This window comes from Ambystoma mexicanum, chromosome 11 (assembly GCF_040938575.1).
Source record: "Ambystoma mexicanum isolate Mex_15411 chromosome 11, UKY_AmexF1_1, whole genome shotgun sequence".
NCBI classification, from domain to species: domain Eukaryota; kingdom Metazoa; phylum Chordata; class Amphibia; order Caudata; family Ambystomatidae; genus Ambystoma; species Ambystoma mexicanum.
The window spans coordinates 1357981527-1358002361 of record NC_090934.1 but is presented as its reverse complement, the minus strand read 5'-3'; the positions used below and the strand labels follow the sequence as shown (position 1 = coordinate 1358002361).

Sequence of the window (20835 nt, the reverse complement as noted above, 5' to 3'; positions counted from 1 at the left end):
GTGATTCGTGTCTTCCAGGCAACGGTGGTCTGCTGCGAGACTCCAACAGCATTCAGGTCTTCTGTCGGGTCGGCGGCAGCTCTGCAGGTCAATCCTTTGGGCTGGATCCTCAATGTCCAGCCGTGTTTGGGTTTCTCCTGTCGACAGCGGTTGCTCCGCCAGATTCTGCTCCCTTCTCGGGCTGCGGTTCTGTTTTCCAGTGGCTCGCCGGATTTTGGGACACCTGGAGGGTTTAGTGATCAGCGATAGCTCCTACGTTCTGGACCAACTTCCTGCTCCTCTTAGCCACTGTGCTCTGAGTCTCGTGGTACGCTCCCTTCTTCACCGGGTCAGCGTCTCCCAGGTTTCGTCAGAGGATGGCTCTCTCCATGTTGGTTTCCCTCTCCTATTTTGTATTGCCTTTGACCAAGCAAATGCTGTGAGAGACTAGACCATTCACTCCGGTTCTCTGGAGTGATCTTCATACTCCTGGGTCGTTATCCTCTTCACAGTACTTGTATTGGAACTACATGGAAAGCAATTTGTGTTCCCAGGTGCTTTAGTCAGCTCCAATATACTGGGTTGGCTGACCTTACAACAAAAAATACAGGCCTTAGTTGGAGAGACGGAAGGAGAGTTTGGTAAGGGCAAAGAGTGAGGGTATACTAAAGCAGACTTATGCTGTGTTCTCCGAGAATGGTCATCCCTTATCCCATAAGGGGCTTCCTCTCCCATGCGATCATGGGGGACTATTGTACTGTGGGGGCACAACCCAGGCCCCCATGGGAAAGGTCTCCTCTTAGGGAAGAAGGGACAACATCCAGAAATTTGTCACAATACGTAATCACATTACTGCCCCCTTTCTAGAGTATCAAAGAGAAGATGTTTAAACCTAATATAGGCATAAATTACCAATTCTATGGTTGAGAGGAAAAGAGGACTTGGCCAAAAACAATTGCAAAAATGTGCTCGACAGAAAGGATCCTGGCAAAAAGAATACCGGAGGAAGATCAGGTTACTTTTTTTCTTTTACTCAAATGCATGAGCTTTCACTTTCAGGATAAACAAATGTAACCAACAGATTGTGTGCCATGTCCCCATAAACTAGCTTTTACAACAAATTGATTAATCAAATCAGTCTTATTACAGTGGCTAAATATATTCAATTTCTTCCTGAATGCAATAGGCTTTATAACCAAGGAAGACCTGTACCTATATAAAGCAGCGCGCCAACATGGAATGGGATGGAAAGCAGATTGCGGACTATAGATACAATCACACAGCAAGAAGCAGATAAAGGATTGCTTGTGGATTCTTGATATTTGCGTGAGCAATTATCTCCTCTTCCGAATCTTTCACCTGCGACAGTACTGCACCAATGCCATTGTCACTGGCATCTACTGTGACCACACATTCATGTGTATCAAAACTTCCCAGAGGTCATGCCAAGTCAATGTCCTCCTTTATCAAGTTAAACTCATCCTCACATTTTCTTTTCCACTTGAAATCCACCCAGTTCTTTAGTAACTTTCTAATTTTGCCAACTTTGTCAGCATAATTCTTTACAAATGTCATACCCAAAAACAAGCGCAATTCCCCTTTTCATTTAGGCCTGTCCACCTCCCTTATGGCACACTCCATACTACTGTTTGGTTTCACGCCATGCACCAACACTTTGTGAACAAGATACTCAACTTTATTCACTTTGAACGTACACTTCTCCTCCCTGAAAGTTATTCCTCTACATTCCAGAATGTTAAGAACTTCCCCCAAACCCCTGTCATATTCAATTTCCGATTCACCACACACCAATACGTCATCCTGGAAGCAGAACACACCGCTAATCCCTTTGAAGAGCCTATCCATTACTTTCTTGAATACAGAATATGCAGAAATAAGGCCAAAAGGCATCCTTTGAAACTAGAATACTCCCTCATGCGTTATGAAAGCTGTCAACTTTCTACACTCTTCAGCTAGTTCAACCTGATGATAGGCTAACGCCATGTCCAATTTAGAAAATACTCGCCCTTGGCCAACAATATACAACATTTCCCCCATGTTGGGTAATGGATGTTGATCCATCATCACACACCTATTCAATTCACGCAGGTCCACACACAACCGCAATTCACCCGATGATTTCTTTACACCAACTAAAGGGGATGTCCACTCATCTCCACCAGCCATTAAAGGGGATGTCCACTCATCTCCACCAGCCATTTCAATGAGGCCCATTCGCAAAAAATTATCCAACTCCCTTTTCAAACCTTCCCTTAAGGCCAAGGGAACAGGCCGCAATTTGGCTGCAAAAAGGGACACTTCCTTTTTAAAAACACAATTTGATGTTGCATACCACTCACTTTCCCCACTCCTTTCCTGGACACATTTCTGAATTTTTCGCTCACGATGGATCCCACATGACCTGGTCGTCGGTATTGGGATCCAACCTTATAAGTCTTTTTCGATCAGCCATCCGAGGAGCGTCATTCCTTTTTTGGTCACGTACACTTTTCCTTGTGCACATCTCCCTTTGAACTTGAACTTAGCCTAAAAGTATCCAAGATAGTCAATTTTATCCTGGTTGTACCCCCCAGGATCAACATCTGGTTCTAACAAATTCCGAATATCACCTTCCATATCTTGCTCAAACACCATCCTAGACAGGAGCGATATCTTCGAACCAGAGTATGCCATCATTGAAACCGCCCTTTCATTCACTCTCACACTTGCATACGGATATTCACACTCCTCCTCATCCACACCCTGGACCATGTTACAGTAACATTTTCAACATGGCATCCACCCTCCTCCTCGGAAGAGCTATGCCCCTCTTCTTCATTTACATAACACCTTCTTCTGATTAAACTCTAAGTTCCTGTAGTAGTCTCGTCTTTTGCACTTTGCACATGTAACTCTTCTTCCTGGGCATGACATTGATCCGGCAAAGTGTGAGTTGCTGGTACACCACAACATAAATGTTCTCTCCTTTGCGCTCTTGATCTATTGTTCTTGGAATCAGTTTCCTTTCGCCACCGCCTTTTCCTTCGATTTCTTCTTCTGCTTTCCGTCCACTACACTTAACACCTCCACTTTAGCTTCACTGCACTCCTTTTCCGACATTTTTGCAACAAAGGCCAACGAGTGTTCAACCCGCTTGGCATTTTCTAGCACCTCATCCAATGTGGGTTCGTCTTTCAATCATAGCTCCTCTCTAATCTTATTGCAATGGATCATGAATTGATCACGTATGTGATCATCAAACGACTCTGAACTTGCACGACTGACCTAAGTGTCAAATACACCTTGATAGTCTCGCCCTGCTCTTGTAGTCAGACTCCAAAATTGTACCGCTCTAAAATGGTGCTCGTTTTGGGGTTGAAAGTCCAACTTGAGCAGCACATTGCCCAGCTCATTTGCACTATCGCCACCACCTTCATTTGATAGAGGAGGTAAAGTATCAAATATGCGTTTGCCCTCATAGCCTAGGTAGTGCACTAATAGCAAGACTTTTTAATCATTTGAAAAAGAGATTCCACAGGCAGCTTTTATGTTGTGTATGAAATCTTTCTTCCATTGTGCCCATTTCACTTTTGCAGGGCCCGGAAACGCCATGATACAGGAGGACCAGGTACACCTGGCATTGCCATTTCACTTCTTTACTGCAGTGTTCAGTAGCGAGGAAATGTATCCTTTTCCTTTATCCTTTTGCCTTTTACCATTCTCCTTGGACAGTTAAGGGTTAATATGCTGGAGCCAGGAGGCAAGGCGTGTCACCAGGGGAGCACGCAGTAAACCGTGCAGGCGCCTTCATGTCCTTAAGGAGATGAAAGCAGTAGAGTTGCTATCATAGTACTTTGCGCATGCGCAATCTTCCTCTGTCCCGGGCTGCAAAGAAAGGCAGACCTGCACATGCGCGAGGCCCGCGGCTCGGTGATGGGATCACTGAAGCTATCCGGGGTGCGAGTGCACTTCCCCGGGGGTGCGAGTGCACTTCCCCGGGGGTGCGAGTGCACTTCCCCGGGGGTGCGAGTGCACTTCCCCGGGGTGCGAGTGCACTTCCCCGGGGTGCAGCCTTCCTCGGGACGCTGGAGAGGGCCAATTACCTTACTTCTGGGGTGGCAGGGACCTCCGTAAGCCCTTGCCTCCTCGCATCAACGCCCAGATGGGTGGTGGAGCGGCTACTTATAGATAGGTGGGCACACACCCATTCCCTCACTTGCCACATCAACCCCGTGGAGGGCAGCTGAGCGGCTCTTCTTCGTTTCTCTTAACAGAGTCTCGTTTTGCACGGTGCCAGGGGTCTGAGTCTTTAGAATCTTCATCGCAAATGTTAAGATATGAACCATGGACACATGGATAGGTTTGTATCTCGTTTGAGTAATACAGCAACAGACCCCCAGCCCAGCTTCTCTCTTGGTCACCTTCCACTAACTGCTGTGCCTGGAATCCTCACCATATCCATATTCTATATAATAACATTCTTATATGGAGTGTTGCTGTAGGCAACACTACTTACATAGCAAAGTGCATCATAACAGTTAAATGGCCAGAAAAGGACTATAAGAAGGGTTCAGCTAAACAGGGGATGCCAGATAACGCATGGATATTTGTAGGACTCTACCAAAGGGAATCTTCTATATATGTCACTGTACCATGGAAGTCCACCCTCTTCTCCCCCCCCCCCACACTACAAGATGTTTCCCTAATGTACGCAGATATTGAAGGAGCACGTTTCAGCACTCTAGGCCTCATTACGAGTTGGCAGTAATTCTGCCAAACCTGCTATTACTGCCACTTGATCCCATGGGGTTACAAGTGGTAGTAATGCCTCATTTTGGCAGATTTACTGTGTGGTAAATACACTGATTTTTGGAGGTAAAGTGGAGTAGCTACAACCCAGAAGTGAATCCGCTAATTTTCCTCCAAAAATCGGTGGATTTACTGTGCAGTAATTTCACGAAAATTATAATTTGGCAGTGTGGGAAAACCGGTGGTAGTTGAGTTACCACCATAAAAAAGGGGCGGTAATACAATTAACGCCACTTTTATCCTGCATCGACAATCTTGTAATAAAGCCGTCAATGTCATTTATCTTAGATGTTCTGTAATAAAACTGAAAATGACAAACTTACTGAAACATGCCACTCAAACATAAGAAACTTAGTACATTTTGGAAGATGGCACCAACTGTCGGTTACATTTCGATTCACAATTGATGCTTTGATGGGACATTAGACTAAAGTAACAGGAAAAGTGAGAATGGGATGCCTGCCATTCACTAAATCATTAGCGAAACCATATCTAGACCAAAGTGCCCTTTTCTACAAACAAACTCTTCAAAAGGAAAACTCTTCAAAGGAAGATTACAAATAATATAAGATACAAAAAGAACTGGAGGATAGACACTAATTCTAACATAGTAAATGTGCACCAACACAACTTTCATGTTTTTTGAGGGCACAGCAATCAGAGGAGATGTGATAAGAATATTTAAACAGCTCAAGGTAATGAAAATACACTGATTAATTCCCCTGCCTGGTTCTCTCAACAGGCAAGGTGGTGACTCGGGGTGGGTAGATTGAGGGTTGATGGGGGCGGTTGCCAACCAGAGCCAGGCGATGTTGGGCACAAGGGTGGTAGGCCAGAGTCACCTGATCACTCCACCTTAGTCCCACCACCACATGACAGGGGACAATGAGTGTGCCATACCCGAGACCTAACTGGGGAGTGTAAACCGACCCCTCCCTACTGGTCCGATAGGGCAGCCCTGTTCAGCCAGCTCTGGCCCTACTCAAAGCCCTGGAGAGACCTTTTATTATATCAGACTGCCCCCCCTGTCCAACAGAGAACCTGAAGCCCACCCTCAGCAGACCAAAATATAAAAGTTACAAAATAAGCTTTCCATTTAAGAGTGTTTCTATGCACTCATTATGTTCTTCGATACAAGGAACTCTTATGCTGGAGTTTGCAGAAATGCCATGAACTCTGCAGAACCGCAAATACAACCTTGAGAGTTCACGACTTTACCAACGCCGAGATTGTGCACAAGAAGCGTTTCATCAGCAATGTTTCACGGTAAGAAACTCTCACACTTGGGATACAATGGTGCTAGTTTCCGATACACTTCGTGAAACAAACTGCATCTCAAACTTAAATGCTGGAAACACGGATGAGCTCAGCACAGTCCAGGAAGCAACTGGGAAGGTCCGAGGGGAAATACCAAAATCTAAGATGGCGGAAAGCACAACTACAGCATCAGTCCAACCAGCGGCCAAAACAGCCTTAGGCATGCACCGGTTGGACAAACAATCACAACTCTCACCAAATGACTAGCATCACATACAGACTCACTAAAAGACCCAATGGGGGGGGATGAGGGAACAAACTATAAAAGGATCCAGCTTTGGTAAATGTGTGGGCAGGAGGGTCTCCTTTGGAGAAGACTGGAGCGTGGAATGTGCGGTGGAATGTGCAGAGGCTGGAGAGTCGAGAGCTTGCAGCAGTGGAGAGCAGGAAGCAGAGCTAAGAGGGTCAAGGAGAAGGTGGAGGTAATCATAAAAGGGAGATGGTAACAGAGTGAGGAAGAGGGAAAGAGGAGATGATGAGCAATAAAGCATAAGTGCGGTGGTGGTAACATCAGGACGGTGGCAGATTAAGATGATAACATTTAGACAGTCAAGAGGAGACGTTAAGAACATGAAAGCAGGCGAAGTGGCAACATCAGAGACTGATAGTGACACAGAGGAAGCAACATCATGGGGACAGACTGAACTTAAAAAGGCTGAAGGGATAAAACTCCCCTGAGGAAGAGGTGACCGTAATTCCAAGGGTGGTACTAAGGGAACAACATTGGGAGGAGAAAAGGAAGCTCAGACAAGAACATCAGGTGGCGAGGCAAGGGACCAGGAGGGGAGAGAGATGCCAGATCTAGCTAGTAAAACAGGCAGGTTCCGAGGGGCAGCTGGTGTCAAGAGGATTACTGCAAGTTTAGAAAGGTAAGGAAAGGCACATCAGGATATGCTTAGGCAAACCTCTCTCGGACCCCTCTCTAACATATATGTCCACTGATCCGCCTGCTCACAAGACTATCATGGAGTGACTTCAGATAAAGACAAATAAATGGTTTAAATCACTCTAAAGCCTTCAATGCCACAGGGGGTGAGGTAACCTCTTGTGAACTATTGAAACAGGACACTTGTTTTGAGGACCGGAAGGGCTAAAATATCCACAACTGGCAAGCAGACATTTGGAAAGGGGTAAGTGTGGTTCACTCAGCCCCAATGAGGAGAGGACCATCCAAACTCTTAGTTTGAGAAGGTCAACTTTTTATTTTGAGATATTCTAAAAGATTGCGGTTATCTTGTACAATCCCCAAATAAAATACAGTAAACATGGACATAGGGTCTTGATGTACTTCTTGGTCACAGGCAGGAAACCATGTGAATACATACATATCTATATATCTATTCAGTGAAAAAACGTTGTTAAAGAGACGTTATGGTTAAGTTGCACTAGTAAAAACGTATATGAAATTCAATGGAAATACGTTGTTACAGGGACGTTATGGTTACAAGTAAAACCGATAAACCCCATAAATGTGCCAGTTATGGTAAGCTAAGAAACCATAACTTGCGCTAGCACTGTGCACCACAAGGACTAACACCCATGACATGAAATATAACATCATAAATGTCATTGATGACATGTGTATTTAGTTTTCATGAAAAGCCTTCACAAGGAGTTGTCATTGTAATGTTGGAATAAAACTATCAGAGATCATTGGAAGAACTATCATGAGATAAACAGTTAATTAACCAATGTATTCCTATAAACACCATTACATTACAGAGTTCTTTCCAGTACATGACCCAACTCATGTAGAAACGTAGGCATTGCCTGCAGCATGCATCATACAGGTGCACTATTCAAAATGTTCCCATGTTGTATAGTAAAATGATGAATGCTTTCGTTTCAAAGTTTTGTGTACTGTGCAACATTTAATAAGTTGCAAAGAATGCCTCACTTACTACATAATTGTACAAATATACACAAAACAAAGACAACGACGCATACAAATAGGAGCATATACAAGGAAAGGAACGTTAGCAAAACAGTAGCAGTACTACGAGAAAGTGTTCATACCCTAACTGATTATCTTCATGCACAGAAATGATTGCTGATTTTCAGGCTTACTTCTTCCCCTATGTATGTATCATATCATGTGCCCGAATCCTAAGGAAAGTCGTGTAAGACCATGAGAAGGGTAAGGTCTACAAATATTGTACCTTTTCAATTTTTTGTTCCCGACTCTCAGTGAAGAAAAGCACCTGGTGTACATGTCACTGAACAAAAAAATAGGGCGCCACACGTGATGTCATCAATGGCATTTGTGATGTCATCTTTGATGTCATGGGTGTTAGTCCTTGCAGTGCACAGTGGTAGCGCGAGTTATGGTTGCTTAGCTTACCATAACTGGCGAATTTCTGGGGGTTTTCGGTTTTACCTGCAACCATAACATCCCTGTAACAACGAATTTCCATTTAATTTCATACGTTTTTACCAGTGCAACTTAACCATAAAGTCCCTTTAACAATGTTTTTTCACTGAATTGCATAGGTTTTTACCAGGATACCCTTTGTAAAGATGTACTGTACAACATACTGAACCTGCTGGCACCATGTTAATGCTTACAGCAATCGCAGATTATGCGTCTGGTTGCGGACTTCGGGTGGCATCCAACCTGCTCAGAAAGGCAGGGGCTTTCTTACGTAGTGGTACCATTCAGCAAACACAAGGAACAATAGAAACAGCACCTTGTACATGAATTGCAAGGGAAAATAGAGTAGGTCTGCAAACTGTGTACTTATTAAACAAACAGCACAAAGGCATAGAGAGTACACCATAACCGAATGCACCAACAAGAGAAGTGACTTCTGCTGCCAAAAGTCTTACCGCACTGCTACTTTACATGGTAACAAAGAACGAACAGGCAGAGTAAGGACTGGAAAGTACTAAGAGCAAAACGGCACTACAAAGTCTTAAGCACAATAAAGTTTGTCTGATAATTGCACAGGTGGTGCAGTATACAACAGCAGAACAGCATAATGTTTATTTTTTTACGCAGCAATGACAACCACCTTAGAGTGTCTGGAAAAAAACTTCCCTCATGACGCAATGACTTACGATAGTAACCCCATTGGTACGCACCGGAGTTTAAAACATAAAATATTTAATATCTACTGCTTCATGTACACCTAACAGATTTATTTTTATATAAGAACATATTGGAAAGGAAAGCAAGGCAACACAAGTGGCAACCCTTCCACAACAGCATACCGGCACAATAAAGGAAAGAAACTCTGTAAATAGCAGAGTGGACAGCCTGGAAGGCAAAATGGAAGATAGTTGAATAATTTTGCCGCCTTAAAAGAGTATGTACAAGGACATATTATGGACAAAATCAAGTACCACTGCCTGACCTGCATGTGTACCCCTTCCCCCATTTCACAGTCCGCCATCCCTCCAAATTCCATGAGATTAGAGACGTTACGCTGATACCTCAATCCCTTCCTCCCCTTAAGACGAACTTGTGGGGAATTGGAGATTTGCACAATAGGTATGCACTTCTGCTACCCCCTCCCTTTTGTAATGGTATGTATGAATGTGTGAAAGTGAACGTTGATATTTAAATTGCTGCTGAGTGTTGTGGCCTTTCCCTTTGTTGCTAAAATGCCGTTATGACTCAGCGGTACACAGTACTGGTAGCAATGACCACAATTAAGTAAAAGGGAGGTGTCCTACGGACACCACACCTGTCCGACCTATCCGCAATCACAATGGAGTCATCCGTACCACGCCTGGATGACCCGCATGTTCGCTTCTTGTGAACCACCTATAATTAGTTGTGGTAGCGGAAGTTTGTCTGTTGCATAAGTACACGCATGCGCATCTCTTCCTCTGTCTCCTGGTGACACCACCCTTTTGCAGCATATACAAACTTGTGACAAACTTTAATTACATGAAGCCGCCCACCCACGTCCTACAGGTAGCTGCACGCATAAACATCCCACCTGCTATACCCTATAAACACCCAGCGTGTCCCAAAATGGTCAGCGCATGTGTGTCACACTATTGATCAGTCCAGAGAGCCCAACAGTGTGCATAGGACACCTATGCAAATGCGCACAAAGTATTCTGCCCGATCGAGAACATTGGAGAGGTCACCATGCGATCACACCACAGCTGCACGTGGGCCCTTATTTTGTGGATACGATCCGGACCCTCAGACAGCAGAAAAGTACAGTGTTCTGCAATCTACGGAGTGCTATTGGGAAAGTAAACGCTTACAAACACCCTACATTGTGACAATGCACATGTATGTATTTGTTTCAACGATTTGGGCCTGTTTTCTGGGTGCAAGGTCTCCACAGCAGCCTTACAAAAGGCTCTGCAATCTGTTTGTAACTTTTCAGAACAGAGTAGGCGGCCCACATAGCTTTGAGCTGTAAGTGATGTCGGACCAAATCTGCTCTGCTACATTACCTTTGCAAGTAATGTCAACCATGTCAGCCCGGTTCACTATGCACAGTAATGGAGAAAAGTATTAACGGCCCTTCCTGTGACCCACACCCTCAGTACCTATAGTCCCCACTGTCCCATTCCCATGGACAGCATGCTGAAGACGGTAGTATGTGGCACGTGCGGTTCCCCAAGTACAGCGAGGGCCTCGCCCAAATAAAGCAGAAACAGTCCTTCCCTTTCCACCATCTTCTTTCCATCACGCCCTCATTGGGTACTGTTAAATAGTCACACGCAGCCACCAATCACATTGTAGAGCTCTCCATGTAACAGTATTAGGTCTGTACAATAGTCCACTGCGTACACACCACACATGGAAAAACACTGCATTTCGAGAATTAATGATGTCATTATTGCAAAAGAACATCCCACTAGCAGACAAGCATGTGTGTGTTTTTTTTTTTTTTATTTTATGTTGACAAGACTCCTTCCAGCCTCTAGCTGGGAACAACATACATTAGGATAGTCCCCTACTCTTCTTGGTGGTATGGCTCAGAAAACCACATTGCAGTGGGAAAAATCCTCTTCACTGTGTTCAGCAACCTCCTCAGTTGATGGAACAAACGTATATAAGCCATGTAACCCAAATGCATGCCACCATAATGCACAATGGCTACGTAGACAGTAGCCGAAGTGGCCAATTGTCTGCAAAGTGCAAACATATTGCTGAAACTGCGAACATGGACGGCGCACCACGATGCGTCCACTCCTTTCAAACCAAAATCACCATCAAAGTCTCTTTCCTGGGCATACTTGTGCAGATCTACCACAAAGGCATCATCCAAAACCAACACAATGTGTTTCTCCATATCAGCCCTCCTCACTATGCAGAGTAATGAAAAATTGCATTTCCGCCCTTTCCTGTGAACCACACCCTCAGACTGCGGCAAGTGCCCTTCCGCAGGTACTGCTAGGGCCACGCCCCAGTAAAACAGGACCAGCCCTTCTTCACTTTCCACTATTTTTTTTCCAGTGCTCCCTCATTGGGTACTGTTAAATCGTCACACACGCATCCACCAATCACATCGAAGACGTCAGCATGCAATACTGTCAGTTCTGTACAACACTTCATATGTACTGTTACACAGAGTGCAAGTGTTGTGTGATTCGAAAGCACCTCCAGTAGAAAGGTCTGTAAAACTATGCAGGATTACTGCATCCACATGGCCACCTATCACCACAAAATACAGTTAGAAATATTTTCTGTACACTATTTTTACAACTCTGTTATAAGTGCCTCTAAGCAGGCCGTCTGCACTGACAAGACGTACTGTTCTTTCTCCCATCTAGTGCCACTGCAAAGGAATATGCTTTCAACGTTTTCTTTTACCCATATTAGCCATTCTATATCCAAACAGTAACTGTCTTCTTGCCTTCCGATAATGCAACAAATTTTGTTCCGCACTTACCCATCTCCTACAAAATTCGTAAGAATATCGCAGAAAAGCAGCATTCAATGTTTCTTAGCAATGTATATCAAGTGTATACAGTGCATGCATACAAACAAGAGGCCTTCCACTTAACTTGCACACTTCTACCATAGCCTTTTGCAGGTCTCTGTACAAATAGACCTTCTGCCACAGTTTTTGCGTACACATCACAACCACAAACCTGCATTGAGCAAAGAGTTTGCCTCCACAGTCCCATTTCCATGCCTGCCGTACTGAAAAGGGCCAGATGTGGCATGTGCAATCCTGAAACTACTGCGGAATCAGTGGCGTTATCGTGCTAGGAAGGGGAGGGGGAGGGGAAGAAATACAATTGAAACATGGTGGGGAGGCTCTGAAAATAATGTTTTGTTTGTTTTCTTGGTTTTTACGTGCTTGCAAACAACCTTTTTTTTTTCTTTACACATGTTTCTGATTGCTTCTCCTCTTTACATTTTTACCGAATTCTGGTCAACGCTTCTTGCAAGTGTAAAAGAAAATTGCAAGTCAAATAAATGCCACTTCTATGGAACCACTGCATATTTTGCGACCTCATAGTTATGATCTCATAGTTGTTGGAGAACATCCCAGCAGTGGGCTTACATTCACACATGCTTCTGTTTATAAGACACCTTCCAGGTTCTGGGTGGGGATAAACTACACCGGCATGATCCCATACTTCTCTTGGTGTAATGCATGAGAAAACTACCTTGGCAGTAGGAAAATTCTGAACATTCAGCAATAGGTGACGGAGAAAACATCCACATAACATGTAACCCAAATATAGACTTCCATAATGCACCACAACAACATTAACGGTAGCCACAGAGGCCACTTATCTGCAAAGTCGAACCATCCCGCGGAAACTGCACTCAGACTGCCCCACAAAGCATCCACTCCCCCCAAACCCGAAATTAGCAGCAACGGCTCTTTGCACGGCACACCTGTGCAGATGTTGCACAAAAGTATCACCCACAATCAGCACTGTGCGTGTCTCCATCTCTACCAACCTCACTAGACAGAGTATTGGGAAAAAATAAATCTGCCCCTTCCTGTCACCACACCCTGAACACCCGATTGGATAATCCCCACAGTTCCATTTCCATGCCCATGCCCACTTTGCTCAGAATGGCAGGATGTGGCACATGCGCTTTCCCAGCTACAGCGAGGGCAGCACCCCAGTAAAGCACGGACAGTACTTCTTCCCAGCACTCCCTCATTGGGTACTGTGACATTCACACACTCATGCACCATTGACATCCAGACCTCTGCATCCAACAATATGATTTCTGTACAGCACTCCATATTTACCGTTAACCACTTCGAGTGCTCGTCGCATGTGTTTCCAAAGCACCTCCAGTAGAAAGGTCTGGGAAAGAATCCCCGATTTCAACACCCAAAATCATCCAGAGCGCCAACAATCACGACTTTGGCCATACACACAAAAGTCTAGGCCTTGCCCACACCCAGCACAACATAATGGAGCCATGCATACGAACATGTGGCCAGATACCAAACTCCACAAACGTTACATATCTAGTGGCACTTCTACCCAACCTCCGCATCATAAAACAGCGATGCATGGAAACATGTAACAGATAGCAGAATCCACAAACATACTACAGCCTCCGGCACCCCTACCCACTTCCAGTCACTAAGTATTGTTACTGCCAACCAAACCACAAAATCTTCACAACATTGGTCCTACTCCCACCAATCTGCACAAACCAGAGTAGTCAAGCACATAGAACACCCACTTCAACTCTATCCTCTTCTACACTGACAGTACAACACTGCACCCAGTGGCCACACTGCAGGACTTGTCACTGCACCATCTCCAGACATACAACGAAAACTGTAGGATGTTCCAACAATGACCACGCCCATGGCACCAACAATGTACGCAGGTCAGCTCACTTCCGATGCTCTATCCAGTCTAAAATGCGCTCCACAACCATTCTGTACAGGTCACCACCCTCTGACTGATGCAGAGTCCAAACTGCACTGCTTCGGTGGGTGTGGTCAAAGCCTTTGCTCTTGGGTGAATGGCCTATGGCCTTTGGCCATGCACCCAATAGTTTAGGCTTTGGACACGCCCACCGCAATGTAATGCAACCATGCATGCCAACATGTGGCCAACTACCACAATCCACAAACATTCCACAGCCACCGGCACTCCTTCCCAAACTCTGCACTGTGATACAGCTATAGATGGACACGTGCAACAGTTAGCAGAATCTACACACAACACAACCTCCGGCACCCCTACCCACTTTCATTCACATACTATGTTGTTACTACCAACCAACCCAAAACATTGTTCACAACAGTGGCCCTGTTCCCAACACTGTATTCAGTGCACAAAACCAATACTTCACAGTGAAGTATAGTAGTCAGCACTCCGCACAATGGGCACTACCCAAGCCCATAAAATAAGCAGTTCAACCCTATCCACTTCTATGCACACACTATTAGAACATTGCACCCAGTTTGCACTGCAGTATCCAAGCACAGAAGATGCACTTGCACCCTACCCTCTTCTATACTGAAAGTATTCCAACTATGCACCCAGTGGGCACACTGCAGGACTTCTCACTGCACCATCTCCAGCCAGACACCTAAAACTTTAGGATGTTCTAACAATGACCACACCCATGCAACCAACAATATACGCATGTCAGCTCACTTCTGGTGCTCCCATCGAACCAACAATGTATGCAATGCTGACAAACCACACACAAGGCAAGAATGTCAAACCTACTTGCAACCAGGGCCCATAGTTGTTGGTGCAAGGCCTCCAGCCATGCATGGAAGGGGCTACAGGCTTACCACATGCAACACAACATAGCACACGCTATGTTACAATGTTTATGTCAAGTGTAATGCACTCCCCTTCTGCAATTGAGCTGCCACCAGTCACCACGCTAAGAGGTTGCGGCACAAGCTACGGTGCCGTAACAAAGGCTGCCTGCATTCTCCACACATGGTAGTCACCTGTGGAGGGACCCATGAATTGGTGGAGTACACATGGATACTGCAGGCACACCACCGTCTTATTCCACCTAACACCATATCTCAGATGAACCACTTGTCACTCCCCCACCCTTTCCATCCCTTCTTCTCACCACCACATGGCGTAAAGTATGTTTGCAAGGCCCTTTTGGCGCCGCACTATCCTCCGATACACCATGTTGGCATTTCCCAAAAATGTTGACGCACAGCACGCTTCTTTCCAGCCAACCAACGGCTGAGTTCAATGTTCGCCGACATCACGGCATACTGCAAGTCAATGAGCCTTTTGTCCGCAGAGCGAACAGGGAAATGGGTCAGCGGAGCCAGCCATCACTAATTTTTTGCAACATACATTTCAGTTCTTTGCAACAAAAGTACTGGTCGGATTTCCACCAAACACAAGCACGCTTTCTGAAACAAGCCCCTGCTCCTGCCGCAAATTTGGTTAAAATCTGTCCAGCCGTTCGGCCTGTAGGCGTGAGCCAAGTTATTGCCCATTCAGTTTATGGGAAAAAATAGAAAACTTGGGAGCCCACCCTATAAACTTGCCCCCCCCCTCCACGAAACCTCTCCCAACTTTCCAGAAAAATTTCAGAGCGGGCCATATACCAGTTTTGCAAAGTTTCGTAATTTTGCAAAATGGCATTTGGATACTGCACATCTTGAACTGGTGCGACCTGGTAGTGGTTTTCAAATGTCCATAGTGCATTGGTGGAGGCGGAGGGTGGGTAGGAAAGTGCATCATACATGGATAATGCTAGCTATAAGGCAGGTGGACCATTGTGGTTGCCAAAGTCATGTGTAATAACAAAAGGCATTGGTCATATCTATCCTACCAAGATGGAAACTTAGGTTTAGAGCCTGGGTGAAGATGCTTTAGTGATGCGGTTTATATTGAACTGTGTGTGTGTAAGGCATAAAGGCCAAATGTGCTGCAAGTGGGTGGCTTGGGCCTGCCATGCGCAAGTGGCATGGCTGCGACAGTCTGTGTTCTTAGGATACGCAGAGATTGTTATTTTTCCACATTTAATGTGTGCATGAACTAGCATTATAGATGGTTGGAAATTGCCAAGAACACGAAACAGCTGCTGGCTAATTGAGCCGATATCTGTAAGTACCAGGAATAACTGATTGGTTGATCATCTCCTTAATTGCCTAATTAGAACTATTCAGTAAATGGGGCAAGGTTAGGCATATCCATGTTAGAAGACATTTATAGAATGAAAAGTGGTCATTGACTATATGCCTTTAAATTCACTGAATCTCAACTCACAGATTCTCCGGCCATCAGATTCCAGGTGCACACATTTATTTCAATGTTCAAAGGAACAGTGAGCAATTCTAATTTGCCAGAACTGGTTCATCTTCAGTGCCATTGTGGGGAAGGCTGGGCTGGACGGGACAGTCTGTGGCTGCTGCTTGCACTGGTGGCTGGCATATCAGGCAAACACAATCATGACTCGATGCAAGCTAAGGTAAGTGCCAGAGTGAAGGGGATGGAAACCCGGTGAAGTATGTGGGTCAGGTATTAAATGAAACGAGAGAGTGATATGTGGGTGAAGGGTGTGTAGGAGCAGTGACACCCATCCAATGGTAACAAATGTGGCGGATCCAGTGGGGCAGGATGTATGCAGAGAGGATGAAGGGTTTGGGGTACAAGGGGAGGGTGGGCAACAGAGATGGAAAAGGACACAGCGGGGTCATATTTCCCCTACTATGTCAGGGGGCAGATTTCAGCAATGAGAATTAGTAAATCATCCCTTGATCCATAAAAATGAGGCCATACTATGTGAACGCCACCAGGCACCCCGCATCACTGATCTGCAGGCCTCCAGATAAGGTGCATACCAGGCCTTTTTCCGCATGAAAATCTTGTAAATACGACAGCTTTATTATTTTCCTGTGTACATTTACACACAGGTTTAGAGCAGAGGGCACTGCTAAGGTCAGGTTACTTGACAGAAACAGAACTCTTGATTTTTATCTACATGGATGTAATTTAAGCCATAGATAAAAGTCTCTGAAACAGAATGCACTTCTCAGAAGCCTTTCAAAAAAAGGAAACTGCATGCTGTGATTAAAGTAATGGTTTCTTTCCATTCAGCTTTTGCTGTGGTGTGTGTGGAGCAAACAGATGCACTGTTCCTATTTATTTTCCTAGAATTTTAGAATTGTATATTTAATAAGATGGAAAAATAAGATGCAATCGAGAATTTATATTTTGTAGTGAAAGCAAACTAGTATTACACAATTGTATTTTTCAGAGTTCCGGTGCTGTGTGCATAATCATGCGGAGGCAGATAATTTTTACACATCATAAAATGTACACTAATTATAAAAACAGTGTGTAAAATGATGACTATGCACGGTCTAGTTTACATCCATTCAACAATTGTCACGGGAGGATAGGTCAGGGGCAACGTGCCCGCCTTGGAAACAAGACGACACGGAGCAACACAGGTTCGATCCATGGGTCCGTGCTTAGAGACCTCTGGGTATTAAGCGCGTTATAAATAACCAATCATATCATATCATATATCAGATGAACAAAAGAGGCAAGTGGTGCAGTCAAACAGACAGACTCCCATACCCCAAATAACTCAAAGCCCTAACACTATCAGTTACCAGACAACCCTTTGCTTTGGAAACCGAAAAATCTCAGCCTTGCTGCAAGCTGCACCAGAGAAAAAAAGCTAAAAACTGCTATCCTGACAAACATGTCAACACACAAAAATGACAACACTCTCAGAAGCTACTGTCACTCAAAGTGATGGGATCAATTGACTATTTAGCCTACCCTGAGTGCTAGGGGTTAGACCAAGCCTCCACACGGCCTGCCCACCATTCTGGAACCCCCCCGACTGCCACTGCAGGGAATTGCTAGGAAGGACACAGCTGCCCTGCTTTCACAGCATGTACAATCAATGGTGGCAAATCACCATAAACTCTCTAGTTCTCCCAAGTGTCTATCATTGGTGAAAATACAACGGTCTCTCTTGCAAGTGAAAACTCTGCTGGCAGACAACAGATTGTGAAGACTGCATCTGTTGCTTGTGTAAATTCTGCTAGCGAGTAGTAAACTGGCAACACTGCATCACGTGTGTGAACTTTAATTTCACTGGACCTTTTAAGCAAGTTATTCTCGATCATGGGAGCTTTGGTTACAGTGTGAGTTTGAAAAGTATCAGGATTATAAAGCTGAATGGCAAGGAGACAGTGCAATTGTCCATTCTCTCTGGGACTTTGGGTCAGGCTAATGGGACCCTTTAGCCTGCTTGAGGAAGGGGCCTGTACAAACTCGTCCCGAGACCTTCCACTGCCATCCGACAGGGCCTAATGGAGTTCTTCCCAAACCTCCTCCCCCCACAGCCAACCGACCTCTAGCCTGGGGAGACACTCAGTCCTCTTGTTCACCCCACCATATATTCCCAGAGGGACAAGGGAGACTATCACAGAGCCCTCAAAGCATATACTCCAGAGGTTTGTCACAACAAGGTGTCTTGAAGTCAACAGCCCTAAAACAAACATTCAAATCGTATTGATAGGACAAGCATAGCAAGATAGGCAAGTTTCTTTCAGTTTAAAAACTAGAAGCAATAGCCAGGGGATGTTTCAAGCTGAATCATGTTTGAGTGCCTAACTAGACCAACGAGAGCATGGCAAACCTTTGTTAACAGCTAACAGTCACACAAATGAAAAGATCAGTAGGGGAAAATCCCCACAGAAGCCTTTGGTCACAGAAAATAATAAACTGGTTTGGCAGGCATTGCATAGTAGTCACCTGCATTGCATATTTACAACCAAAACAAACAGTAACACGTACATAAGATGAGAAAAAAAGTTTGATTTTTTTTGTATTTTTAAATACCTTTTTTGCACTCTCAGGGCCTGCCTCATCAAAGCGAAAGCGAACAATGCGAAAGTCTTTACAATAAATAATTAGCTCAGTCGGGTTGAATTTAAGTTTGTGGTTGGGTGCAAGTATCTTCTGTTTCCTCTTTGTGTCGTTTACTGCAAGTGAAATGAGAAGAGATTCAAAAAGGACATTGTGATTATGTGAGAAATAACATTTGTCTCTGGCATTAGCACATGCCCAAATAAAAACTAGTATGAGCAGTGTAAGCAAGTTATGAAGAAAGATACAATACAACTAATTGGCCTTGGAATCCTAATTGGGAATGCAGGAAAGTAACAGGTACATTTCGTAACAGACTCCATCTGTGCTGAACGTAAAGGCCCCCCCCATACAGATGCAAACTTTGAATTTAGTAGTGCCTGCAAAGTATTATACACACGTTTCAGTGAGACTCACAACCATCCTTTTGTAGCCAATAGTTTGTAGTAGTTGTACAATGCATTCTTCTGCAAGTTCGCCATTAAAACAAAAGACAATAATTAACTGACTCAAACAAGAGAACACATGTTGTGAAATGTACATCCCCCACTTGCCACCCGCCACCTGCATAACTTTTGAGAGAATATTTAATTGGCTGGTAGCATGCAGCTCAAATACTTTTTTTCCACGGTCTTGTCTTTTTATATTTCAAAATCACATTTTCAGTTAGTGATTGAGTGAAGATTCTCTTAGCTCCAACAGTTCACTAGGTTTCATTCTGGTTACATTACAATCCATAGCTAAGGTAGTAAATCATGTTGAGTCATTTCCGTACTTGTGAGTCTCAAGCAGATCGACACCAATTGAAATATTCTTTTTGTAATGTTTTGTCCTAGGCAGCAGTACCATTTCACATGAGCTGTGACATTTCCCCGCTTTATATGCCTTTTAAGGTGTGTATCAATGTGATGAGGGAATGAAGGACGAGCACGGCTGTAATCAAAAGATAAACTACTGTTCAGCGCTGATGAAGGACTGGGCAAGTGTGCTTGGTGGGATTTCTTCATCATGTCATATTTCCTTAAAGAAAAGAAAATGCCTAGATGTTGAGGTAGGTCAGAAGGAGGACACAGACTGATTAGACATTTTACTGATATGTTTATTAAAGAAAGTGAATACAGTCTATCTTTCCCTATTCTACAAGGCTTCTCTACCTCATGAAACTAATAAGTGAATGTCTTTAGGAAATTGTCCACCGCCCAACTCCAACCTATCTGACCCCAACGCTATTTTTAACAACTCAAAGTCAGGAGAATGTCTCCCTTTTCCCGAGGTTTGTTGGCTCATCTCTCAGTCACTTTTCACTAGATGATCTTTAGGTAGGTTCTAGTGATAGTTTGTATCAGTTTGTATAGTTCATTTATTATTGTCTTGGACTTTTGTTTCTTCTCGTTTTCTTCTATGAGGAGTGATCCTTTTCTCCCCTCCCGGTAAACTTATCCAATAAGTATATTTTCCTTCTGGGCTATTTCTTATTTTCCGGAATAGTTCATAATCTTTGATTTCCATTTGCTCTTTGTCTGCATATATTTTTTACAAAGTCCAGCTTGTTCTCAGTTTTCTCTTTTAGAACCCGCTCTTCTATTTTACTTAGGCCTTCTTGGTATGAATTATTATTAAGTGGGTAATTCCCAGAATATTTCTCTTTCAATTCCCTTTGCACCGACTGTACAACTTCCTTCTAGACAGATGAGTATGAGCATTGCAATAATTGTTTTAATTCACTCACCGGGGTCTCCAGTTATCCCCATTACCTTCCGTTCATAGGGTTAACGTCACTGGGGTTGTCATTCATGGAGGATAGACTTCCTTTCCTCCTAACTTGGCATCTCATCTCCTTTCACCAGCTTCTCCTCCCTCTGTCTTGGATGGCGATCCGGTATCTCAGGTACCGGCTTGTCCAGAGACTGTTGTGGCATAATTGTTTTAGCGTTGTTGCGCTGA

At 44.3% G+C, this 20835-nt stretch overlaps 1 protein-coding gene across 1 annotated transcript in view; it reads right to left on the bottom strand.

Moving 5' to 3' along the window:
• The window catches only part of MTMR10 (myotubularin related protein 10), a 431932-nt gene that overhangs the window by 277594 nt on the left and 133503 nt on the right, over positions 1 to 20835 (bottom strand). Inside the window, exon 5 of the mRNA XM_069624915.1 lies at positions 18865 to 19007. Within this exon, the coding sequence (XP_069481016.1) occupies positions 18865 to 19007 (143 nt within the window). The remainder of the gene's footprint in view (positions 1 to 18864; positions 19008 to 20835) is intronic.